General features: G+C 39.0%; 1 protein-coding gene across 2 annotated transcripts; it reads left to right on the forward strand.

The window, feature by feature from the left end:
* The first annotated feature begins 5212 nt into the window (after positions 1–5212).
* LOC116267888 (cysteine-rich repeat secretory protein 38-like) lies at positions 5213–11784 on the forward strand. 2 transcript variants are annotated; one of them, XR_004175687.2, is made up of 7 exons: positions 5213–6165; positions 6227–6402; positions 7352–7473; positions 7605–7815; positions 9548–9775; positions 10637–10787; positions 11412–11784. XR_004175687.2 is itself a non-coding variant. In XM_050075342.1 (2 exons), the coding sequence occupies exons 1-2, from the start codon at positions 5216–5218 to the stop codon at positions 6345–6347; spliced, it is 1071 nt and encodes a 356-aa protein (XP_049931299.1). In that variant the 5' UTR covers positions 5213–5215; the 3' UTR covers positions 6348–6620. The 2 variants fall into 2 exon arrangements, 1 of the variants encoding a protein (XP_049931299.1); XM_050075342.1 differs by lacking the exons at positions 7352–7473; positions 7605–7815; positions 9548–9775; positions 10637–10787; positions 11412–11784 and having other exon boundaries at positions 6227–6620.
* Positions 11785–11994: the final 210 nt, after the last annotated feature.

The following is an 11994-nucleotide window of genomic DNA, read 5'->3' on the forward strand; positions in this document are numbered from 1 at the left end:
ATAATAAGGTCCAAGACCAGCAAGAACTTTAAATATTTTGTCCACCTTGAATCGTTTTTGGTAAACATCGGCATCGGTAGTGGCTGGTCGGTATTGTGCAAGCTCATCATACAAGTTGCGGTGCTTGTTTAAATAGAGGCTGGTATGTTTGGTGTCTTTGGTGAGATTGGCAATATCAAGTTGAAGTTGGTACACACCAGCAAGATTGTTTTGCTCGTTGTACATCTCCTTCAAAGTATCCCATATTTCCTTCACTGTTTCTTTATACAGAAATAAACTGGAAATGTGAGGTTCCATGGAATTGATAACCCAGGCCATTACCATATCATTTTGGACTCCCAATCCTCATAGTTAGGATCGTTCTTGGCTGGAGGTGTGATCCATCCACTGATGTATCCCACTTTGGATCGTCCACTCAAGAAAAGACGAGCAGCTTTGAGCCAGCTAAGATAGTTGGTGTCATTGAGGATAATGGAGGTAATCTTTACCATCCCATGACCTTGATCAACTGTTCCTTTCATACTGTTGGAGCTGTTGTTGGATTGGTTGCTGATGGTATTGGCCATAGTAGATAAGTGATGAAAAGACAAATTTTAATCAGACAAAAAGGCCCATTGGTTTCTTCTGTAAGGCACATGACCTGCTGCTGGGGATTTCTGAGAGGGGCGGAGAGCGCCAAAACAGGACCCAAGCAGAACAAGAGCTCGAAGGGCCTGGTCTTTTCCATGATCAGGCCGAACCTCGTCATTGAGGCTTCCAAGCCCACTGACGTCGTCGCCTTCTACAAGGTGGCTTTTGGTCCCGAGGAGGTTGAGCGCTCCAACTACTTGAAGTGGAAGGCTGAATAGGAAATCCTTCTCATTGGGGGTTTCTCAGCAAAGGACATCAATAATCGATTCAAGGTTGAATCAGAAGATGAAAAATATAGGAGAACGTTGTTCAATGATGACAGCAACTCTCTTTCTTCTGCTGTCACACGAATGAACTCCAAATGCTCAAGAAAAAAAGCTCCAGATGCTCATGAAAGACATGCTCTGATACCATGTTAAAATGCAATAATGAAGAAACAGAGGATGCGAGTAAGAAAGGAGCAGAGGAAGGCAGTAGGTTACGTTTTTTGGCTTGTAGCCTACATCCACGAGAGAAAAGGGGCATTCTTCTTCATATTATTTCTCGCCCGTTTACAGTAGGAATTCATCACTTCATGTAGAGTTACAATCAGATTTAGATGGAAACAACTTTACGAGGAAGTTAAAAAAAATCGCTAGCCGATATCGTTGGGATTGATTCCAATCATGGTGAGGATGGCACCAATAGAGGAAACACCCATCTGTGCTGATGTGAGGAACCCCAAATCTGTAGATATATCCTTCCCAAATATGGTGGATCATATCACCTCCTTATCTCTTTGTAACGGACAAGAAGATCCCTTTAACATCATAAGGGCTTCAGCCATTTCATTCTTTTCCCATTATAAAAGCCTCTGACTGACCTTTATGTTTGGAATGCCACAAATTACAAAAATTGAGCTCACTTTGTTATCTTGTCAGTGGCTACATGGCACCGGAATATGTTATGCAAGGCCAATTTTCTGTCACGTCAGACGTGTTCAGCTTTGGAGTCTTGATGCTAGAGACTGTTAGTGGCCTGAAGAACTCTTCATTCCCTCATTCGCAATATGGTCCAAGCCTGCTTGACTATGTAAGCATTTTGTTGTAACAACAGATTAATTCGCATGCACATATGCTACTTTGGATTTCCAAGTTTATGTGGAAATGACAGGCATGGAGGCTGTGGAGGTAAAGCAGGGCAACTGAACTATTAGATGCATCCCTGACTCATTCAAGCGACGAAAGTGAAGTAGTTAGGTGCATCCACATTGGGTTGCTATGCATTCAAGAGGATGCAATACGAAGGCCAACAATGTCCTCCATTGTCCTCATGCTCAATAGCAGCACTTTGACCCTTCCTGCACCTTCGGCTCTTGCTTTCCTTTTTGGGAAAAGCAGATTGTACTCAGAGATCTCGATCACTAGCTCATCTGCAGCAAGCACAGAGTCAGACACGTCACGGAGTGGTTCAGTCCCAAAATCTATAACTGAAATGACCATGTCCGGGATTGGAGCTAGATAACAAATGCTACTCAAAGACCTTTTCAATTTGGAATTCTTGTGGAAAACGGATTGGCCACTGAGTGATAACCCAGTCCTTGTATTTTGATTGACACAAATTTTATGATCTGACATTTAGAATTTCTTTCTGGGTTTTGCATGTTAGTCTAGGGAATTATATAAAGTTTGAATTTTTATCACTCTGGGCTGATGAAATAGAAAATGGGTGCACGGTGTTATTATGGTAGAAGAGACAACGAAGTAGTACAAGTATTACAATTTGTCGGGTTTGCCAACAAATCCACCATGCGAGGAGATAAATGCTTTTGGTATTCTGTAGCAGAACTAAAAAGGCACAAGTATCTCACATAGATGTCACGATGATAAAATGTACATGGTGCAAGTGAGTCAGTATGTTGTTTAATTACACCTGAAGCTCTACAATACTGAACAGAATCCTGTTGTTTTTTGACAAAGCGAAGCTCACTAAATCCCAGGAAGGAGAAGACCCTCTAATAAGAAGTCCTCCCTTTGGAAGCTAAATTCACCCACACCAATTGGCGAGCCTTCTGCAATGCAACCGGTCGACACTTTTGAATCAATATGAAGTTGGGCAGCAAAATTTTCCGCTGTTCACGTGTTAATTTTTTGTAGTCCCTAAGGGGCTCTTGGTAATAGAGATATTATAGAAGTACTATATGAATCAACCTCAAAATTTGGTGTAAATTAATGGAACATTTGTTTTAAAATTTACTAAGATTTTGAGACAGGTTTAAGAAACACTTGTATATTGTTCTTAATGCCACATAACCTCTAAGCCTCCACCCCTATCCTTGCGGATATGCAGATCCATATCCATAGCCATCATAGGTTCACAAGACATCATCTGATTGACTTGTACAGCTCTTTTTGGCGTTCCACGTAACCCCTTTTCCTCATGGACGCTAGACCCTTCCTTACCACTAACTTCTGTACACTTTTAAGATCTCTTCTTATCTTTAAAGGTCACCCCTGCCTTTAAAGCCTCAATAGTTGATTCCAGAATTATGAGCTCATTCTTAACACAATTTTTAAATTGTGATTCTATCTTAGGAAGTGGAATTGTGACTTCAGAATTTTAGATTTTTTTTCTCTCTTTAGGGTACATGTGTCATGATAGGTTTAATTCATCGATTGTATAATTTTAATTCTTGTTTTCCATAACACATCATTTTTAATTCTAGAATCAAAATTTTATAGAAATTGAAAATATACATTCAATTCAACAGAAATTCTTGTTGGCAGTATACTTTGTTCATAGCAACAGGATTTAAGAAGATGGATGGTTGATTGGCTGCTATAATATTTTCCCCGGATAAATTGGTTGTACTAGTTTATTTTTGTGATATTGCCTATCTAATAGCGTGAAACGCTTCTAAGGTAGTGAGAAACTCTTTGATCACGTGCTAATTATTCTTTGCAGTACTTAACAGAGGTGGCATTAACCTAAATTAAATTTCAATCACAGGGGTAGAGAGAACGAAAATGGGTTAAAAAAGTTGGACCTCGTGAGATGGGTGCATTCTTGGTCACAATAAAAGTCGTCTACAGACCGAAGTCATATCCAATCAATAGAAGAAATGGCCCACTAGGTAGGTGGCAATGACCCACTAGGTAGGTGGCAATAACGGACCTAAAGTTACATGGGTATGGGTTTGGTTAATTATAAAAAATATAAATATAGGTGCAGCACCATTTATTACTCGCCTTCACCCTTCTGATGATAGACATCTACAGCTGGCCGAGCCAGAACTTTAAGAGTACCTCTATGTAAACTTTTTCACTAAGGGGGATGCCAAAAGGATAATTTTAACTGATTATATGCATTCAGTTGAAAATTTTGCCAACTATCTATGATAAAACAACCAAAAGATAAAATATTTTTTACATCAATAATGTTTTGCAAACGGTCAAAGCTGATGGCTTGAAATTGCACATAAAGTTGGGCGAATAGAAATTCCCAGGGATGTTTCAATGGCAGCCATAAACCAGGTTTTATTGCCTCCAAAATGCCATTTTAGGTGTCTTTTGATGACATCAAAACTACGAAACTCCAATTTCGACAAAAAAAACTAGTTTCTCATAAAGAGCCTACAAAACTTGATTTTCACAAAATCATGGTTTTCAATGAATTTTACTGTATTAAATCAAAACACCTCGTCGACATTTTTCCATGCGATCAAGTCCATCTATAAACTCGTCTTTGATGAATTTTACTGTTGTTCAATAAAAAAGAGCATTTCCCTACCCAACTCTCGAAAGGGTGATAGAATACTTTATATATCATGAGGTCATGAGAAGCATCGAGTGTATCATTTGATGGGAAATGGGTTTCTATGTTGGTTTTCTCACATGCTCGCCTCATGTTTATGATTTTATGATGGTGGTAAACCTCCAGCAAAGAAATACCGCAATGTATTGAGAGAGAGAGAGAAAGAGAGTATGCTAAAAGTAGCCCTTTCATGCAGTCAATTCCTTTACACATCGGTATGTGAACTCTGTCCCCTCTGCAAATTGACCATTTGCTTAAATATTCTTATTATATTTATAAAAATGAATTTTTAAATATAAATGCAAAAAATTCATTTTATAAATATTTAAGCACATATTTATAAATGAATTTTAAAAATAAATGCAAGATAACTCGATCCGTACTAACCAATAAAGTTGGTGTGTATCAATTGATATACAGTATATCAATATGGCTGCTCATTTGACATAACCTCAAATCATGCCAAGCTCTTTTGAATCTGTATTGTGCTCAGCAGCACTTAACCACTATTATCAGAATTAGTTTCCAGAGTTGGCTTGTTTGAATTAAATGGGTAGCGGATTCAAGAATGCCAACCCATGGAGCAACATGTTATGATTGGGGCCATGGGTTTCTTGATCAGAGCAACCCCTGCCGTAGAACAGTAAATCTTCCTTTCCCTTTGAGGTGATTTTGGGAGGCAGCCCCTCAAGACGTACGCGTTTGGAACTAGTTTTTATTTTATCATAAAATAAGCCAAAGCTCCCCAGCGGAGATTTTGTTCTCCTCCAATCCATAGCTAGGAGGATTGGAGATGGTTTACCCTGATATGGCGCCAAGCTTGTTGAAGGTTGCCTTCTACATCCTCCTCCTCCTCCTCCTCCTCCTCCTGCTTTCTTTCCATGTCGACCATGCAATGAGCACAAATGACTATATTGACAGCCGCTGCAGCATCACTACGAATTACACGGACGGAAGCGCGTTTGAAGTAATTATGTGCAGCCTCTTCTCCACCTTCACCAACGACCCCGTCGACTCTTTTCCTAGTTTTTACAAAGCCACACTGGTTAATGGATCTGATACAGTCTATGGCCTGGTGCAGTGCAGGAGTGACATTGGCCAGGATATCTGCAAGAAGTGCATCTCTAATTCCACCCAACAAGTCATCAAATACTGCCCCAACGCAATGGATGTCATCGTGTGGTATGAAAAGTGCCAGTTGCGCTACTCCAATACCAACTTCTTTGGTCACCTTAATGTGAAGGATTATGGTTCTTGGAATTGGATCGAAGATAAAATGGAACACCCCAAAGCCTTTAACGAAAAGTTGGGTAGTCTGCTGAAGAATCTCACTGATCAAGCGACGACAGTGCCTAATTCAATGCTTTCAATGTTTCCAATGTCCATGTTTGCTACGGGCAACATCACCTACGATGATCTACAGACTATATACAGGATGGTGCAGTGCACAGGATACAGCCGTGCTGATTGCAAGCAGTGTTTGAATGGCACCAGGTTCCGGATCCCAACAACTTGCCACAACGCACACGGCTGTAAAATTGCCACGGGAAGTTGCCATGTGAGGTACGATATGGAGCTCTTTTATGGTACCCCAGCAACTCCAAAGCCTAAATCAAATTCAAGACAAAGACCATCAACCCAATCCTCTAATTCACTACCTCCAAGACCAAGCCCATCTCCTCTACCACCTCCATCGGATTCAAGCCCTCCATCAAATGGTGCATCCAACACTATGTCAGGCAAGTCCCTCTCTCTCTCTCTCTCTCGTATTCATATGACAAGAATATTTTATATATGCAGGCAGAAAACACATGTATATCATAATTGTCATCTCCGTCTTGATGATTGTGGCTCTTATTACTTGCTTAATTTGCGGCTTTTACTGGGGGGGACAGAATTATGTTGCCTTTAGAGAAAGAAGTTGAAGCCTTGGTAGATTGCAGAGCAACGAGGAAGAAGACCATGGTTTAGAACGACAAGGTTGGTCGAAACCGGTACCTTATAAATGAGAGAAAGACAAAGGGGGAGAGAGAGAGAGAGAGGGAGAGGAATTTGTTTAAACACCGGTTTAGCCGTTCAAATATCTCACAACAGTGTTACAGAAAATCGGTTTTGTTCCCGAAAAAACATAAAAAATAAGTCTACCAAAAAAACAGGAAAAACGTTTTTAGCCAAATTGAAAAAAACGTCTTTTGTTTCATTTTTAGCCAAATTGAAAAAAGCACGTCTTTGTTTTCAGTGTCTTCTTCAGGTCTTTTTACAATCTTTAGTACTTACCAAATTTTATTTTCATATTTTTTACATTTGATGTTCAGTCTTTCAACTTCTTTTAAAATTCATTGAAGTTTTTTCGAGAAAAATAACTTTACCTTGTTGTATAATACATTTACTTGACGAAGAATGGATGTAATTCATTGCATGCATAGAAAATAGTCCCAGACAAACATAATCCAGATTTGTGACAAGTAAAGTCACTACCAACAAGTTTTTTTAATCAGCAGGTTAAGTAGGCACACGAGAACTTAAAGTCTTAGTTGACTTAGTCCTTGGCAATTGGCATGGAGACGGCCAATCCAAGAAAAGTTACCATGTATTGGGAAGATACAGAGAGAGACAGTTTTGGCAAACCAAACGGGGGTTAGGGATGTCAATAAATTTGACTAAAAATCCAACCAAATAAACGAAAATCAGATTTTCATAAATATTGGTCAGATTTGAATTCAGATCAGACATCATGTTAAACAACGTGGTCTGAATTCAGTTTAAAAATCAAATTCGGATTCAGATGTCAGACCTCCATACAGAGCTTGACCGAAGAAAATTTCAGTACCCCAACGCCTGCAAGGAAAAACCAAATTCACCTCACATGGACCTGCGGCACCATTACGCAATTAGCCTATTTACCTTGTTTATTTGGAGTTCGATTCAGCTTTGAGGAGAGCAGATGCGATCCATGGTGCAACACTCGATTTGGCTATCGTCAGAGCTGCCACCAATGATTTTGCACCGAAAAATAAGCTTGGAGAGGGAGGATTCGGTGCAGTTTACAGGGTATATATGCACTAATCTTTTATACTCAGTTTCCCTGTTCTGCTTGAAATTTTATGACACATCAGTTGGGAAACTGAGAGTGCTGCTATTGAATCCGAGTTAATTTCCTTCAATAACCATCGCTTTGTCAGGGCCAACTACCGGATGGTCAAGAAATAGCTGTAAAGAGGCTGTCGTGCAATACAGGGCATGGTCCGAAGCAATTCGACAATGAGGTGCAGACACTCACTAAACTTCAACACAGAAATCTTGTCCAACTTTTAGGAGGCTCTATGGAAGGTGAAGAGAAGATACTTATCTATGAATATGTCCCCAACGGTAGTCTGGACAATTATCACTTTGGTAAGCTTGTTTTAGCTTTTGCTCGTTATGTTTTTTTATTTTTTTACCTTAAGGGGCAGTCTTGTAGTGTAGTGGTGGAACAAGAGATGTTGTGGGAGGTGGCGACTGGCAATGGCAAGCCATAAGTTTGTGGTTGAGGGCGAACTGTTATTCAAATTTCAAACTTTAAGGGGCATTTAAAACTTATTAGTATGCAAATAAGCAAATTTTAAACTTGTAAAACTACTTATAGTAGGTAGGGAAATCGAGTGCTTCATGACAAGAGTAGAGATTTCGGTGAAGGTGCACGGCGATCAGCAGCCAAAGGATGAAAGTGTGTCCTTTTGAGCACGAGAGCTTAGCATGTGTATACAGGTCCACAAATTTTGTTTGTTTTCACATAGGTAGTCCTCCACTAATTCGTTTATTCATATAAGGTATGCCCTTTAATTATTTGCTTAGTGCGCCGGCTGTAATCATTTTACTATGTGTATGATTTTTCAAACGTGTATCCCTTGGCCAAAATTGAAGAGGGAGCCCATTTAGAGGTGACTTTCTGAAATGGAGAGGTTGAACTCATAGTACACTTGTAGCTTGTAAGAAGCAATAGGAGTGTAACAGCACCGAGTTCTCGGTTTTCTTGTATAGAGATTTCATTTATTTGGCAAACTTTAGTTTGTTCATAGAGATCTTATCTCAGCTGATGGTGCAAGTAGGGCTGTAGTATGTATCCTAAGTCACATGAGTACTTTAATAAGGTCAACATACCAATGTTGTTGTATCTATACCTAAAGTGGGTACTTGGATACGCTTAGGTACTTTTTAAATAAAAAATGATCCAAACTGCTTAATTTTACATGATTCATCATTTTTCAACTCTGTTTTCATTCTATTTTCAGAGAGATTGTTCATTAACATGTAATGTTTTTATTTAAATCACTTGTTTATTTAAATATTCCATTTATTTTGATTTTTTTTTACATATATATATATATATATATGTCTATCTATGTTGTCATCCCTTCATATTCACATTTCCTAATGCTGTTGTGTCCGTGCCTATATCTCTGTACCCATACCCATTACTTAGGATGTATCAGGAAAGTATTGCCAGTGGTAAATTTTCGATATATAAGCAGGAAAAGAGATTTTTTTTACTATCAAAGGCCACCATCGACCTTGTAGTTGAAGGGTATCCAATTCCTGTGTTTATGAACCTATTACTGTGATGTCAATGCTTAAAATCAAGGGATACCAACATGGCCATGTTTATAAATATATCAGCATCGTGAGTATTGCACGGCCTCCGTAACAAAAGACTGCACAAATAATCTTAGCATTACTATCTCGCTAATTTCTTTCATTTTTCTTGAAAATGACCCTTCTTTCTTTCCGCTTGTATAGGTTTCGTCTTTTTTTTTTCCCTCTAGCACCTTCGTTCTTTCAGTTTTATTGATAAAGCAGGGCCAACCCCCCAGCAGGGGTTGCATCAGAAACGAATTACCTTTATCTGACGCTAAGGTCAAAATTTATTTGGAGCCCCCAGGTTTTATTATGTTATATCTTATATGCAATCATCAGTAGTTGCATCAACTTGATGGTTTATAACAAAAAAAGCATTGTAGCTTTGCTATTTACTTGAGTAAAAGTGTTGCCTAGTATATGTACTTTATCTTTTGACGTTCCGTATTTGCTTAGCGTTACCAGAAAAGAAAAGGACAATTCACCTTTAATTTTATTTTTCCTTTGAAAGGGGAGCCGACCAAGCGTATGCAATTGGATTGGCCAGTACGTTTCAAGCTCATAAATGGCATAGCCAGAAGATTTATGTATCTCGTCTGCGAATTGTTCACAGGGATCTGAAAGAAAGCAACATTTTATTAGATAAAGACATGAACCCCAAGATCTCAGATTTCGGCACTGCAAAGATCGTTGAGACAGACCAAACACAAACCGAAACACTTGAGATTTTGGGAACTCGGTAAGTTGGTTGTTGCTGCAATTTCTGATACTGGATTTGCAAAATTCAGATCATATACCGACATTAGTATTCGAGCATGCACAACCCAAATTTAACTGGCAGCTTCCCCAAGGCTACAGTTACCAGAATTTGTCAAACAGATTAGGCCATGCATTACTATTAACTTGTCCCGGTCATGTAGGTTGGCTAGATAATCTTAATCATGGAAATCTGCATTTTGTGCCCACATTGTTCAATCTGTTGCAACAAAAACTGGGTTACCATGAGATGGCCCAAACTGTAACTGACCTCAGAGCAAGCATACACATTAGATCCCAACCTGCTTGTTAGTTTGCTTAAGATAGGCACCTAAAAAGACTATAATCTAGAATACAGGACACTAACAAGATTCCTAACTTTTTCGTTCAGAATTTGTATGAGCATATTGTTTCCTCAATAAAGTTTTTGCTATACATTTACCTTCAAGGAACATGTGTCTTTTTAGCTTCTGACGAAGTTCCAGAGTTATCCATATTGCCAGCTGTGATGGCCCATCCAATAAATTGATTCAAACATTTGTTCTCATGGATCCTAACTTACTTCTTGTATTCTTCAATTTGATTCCTATTGGAGCAACAAACAATCGACAACTAGCATAGATGAGCATCAATCTTTTCGGCGATGCTCATTACGAAAGTTTTCACACCTGAATCATGTAATTTGGTCGTTTCAAAAAAAGATATTCCCTCTCCTCTTTCCCACTAAAGTTGCACTTAATGCATTACATGAAAGCGAACTTGCTCATGAACTTAAGAAGAAAGCAGATTCGCTTGTAGCTTTAATAGTTTTTGTTTTTTTTCCGATTATCATCTTTTTCTGCAGTGGATATATGGCACCTGAGTATCTTCTTGAAGGAAGGGTGTGAGTAAAGATAGATGTTTACAGCTTTGGTGTTTTTCTGCTGGAGATGATAAGTGGAAATAAGAATTTCTCCTTAATCCAACAAGAGACTGATGAAAATCTATTAAATTATGTAAGTGACTAACATTGTTTTTGTTCCTCTAGTGTTTCGTAGGCACATTTTGTCTATTACTGGAATTATTGTTTAAATTGCATAAACATACAGATGTAATTTTGGATTTGCTTTCTTTGTTGATCTTGTGCACCCAAACAGGTAAAACTGTTGTCCATTCCCAGTAAATAATCCAAACATTGTTGTTTAGGTCTAGGTATGGAGACTCTGGGGGGGGGGACACGGCTCTGCAAGTTGTGGATAAAATATGGGAAGGAACATGTGACAACGATTAGATAGTAAGATGCATCCATATTGGCCTGCTGTGTTCAAGAAGATGCATCAAGCAGGTGCAGAATGTCCAAGGTTGTTGCGATGCTTGAAAACAGCTCCTCCTTGATCCTTCCATCCTTTTTGCCTCCTGCCCCCCTACCAGGAAAATCAGAAACCTTTCTTCGGGAGCACAAACGAGCTCAACTGCATCAGGGATTGTTTAGTTTTAGTTAGATCTTTTTACAGATATTTTCTGTTTGGTTTATGAAATAAAATGTTGAATATCATCTGCGGTTTCACTTGCTGATTCAATTGAATCCTCAAATCGGCCAATAATCCAAAATTGATGGTTTGGTCATATTCTAAAAACAGGTGAGTCATGGTAGGATACTTGTGCAGATACCGACCCTACGTACTCGCTTGATTGGTTGGAAACCATGTGGACCATTTCTAATGGCTGGGCACTAGAGTTGAAGTTCACGAAATGAAACCCCATCTGTGCTGTAGTCAGTACTCACAGTTCAAGAAAGCGCTAGGACAAGACGGTGGATAGAGAACGGAGAACGTGGACGCATCTGTGGTCACACTCAGATTTTTAGAACCAGTGTACATTTTGCTCACCAAGAGTAAAAACCAGCCAAAATATGAAGAACGGCCACATGAAAAATGGGCATCTTTTGAGAAGCGTCCTCCTCTTCACTGTACAAAGAATATCAAGTCAAAGTGAAGGCAGACCCGAGTAGGCCGTTCCGACAAATCCTACAGCGATGTTAAAAAAGAAAAGGAAGGAACAGATCAAAAGTTGTGACTACTTTTTTATGGGTACCAAAGTGTAAGTTATGTTAAGAAGACAAAAGATTAAGTGGGAGCTTTAGCTTTTTACTGAATGGTGAGTCTGTTCTACTCAGTTGAAATGTATGAAACAAACACTAGTCTTCCTTTCTCCCTCATCATC

This window comes from Nymphaea colorata, unplaced genomic scaffold, assembly GCF_008831285.2.
Source record: "Nymphaea colorata isolate Beijing-Zhang1983 unplaced genomic scaffold, ASM883128v2 scaffold0001, whole genome shotgun sequence".
NCBI classification, from domain to species: Eukaryota; Viridiplantae; Streptophyta; class Magnoliopsida; order Nymphaeales; family Nymphaeaceae; genus Nymphaea; species Nymphaea colorata.

Coding starts and splice junctions, on each gene's coding strand:
- LOC116267888 (XM_050075342.1), top strand. CDS start 5,216: ATGGTTTACCCTGATATGGCGCCAAGCTTGTTGAAGGTTGCCTTCTAC. Junction 6,166..6,226: donor TCCAACACTATGTCAGGCAA/GTCCCTCTCTCT, acceptor ATATGCAGGCAG/AAAACACATGTATATCATAA.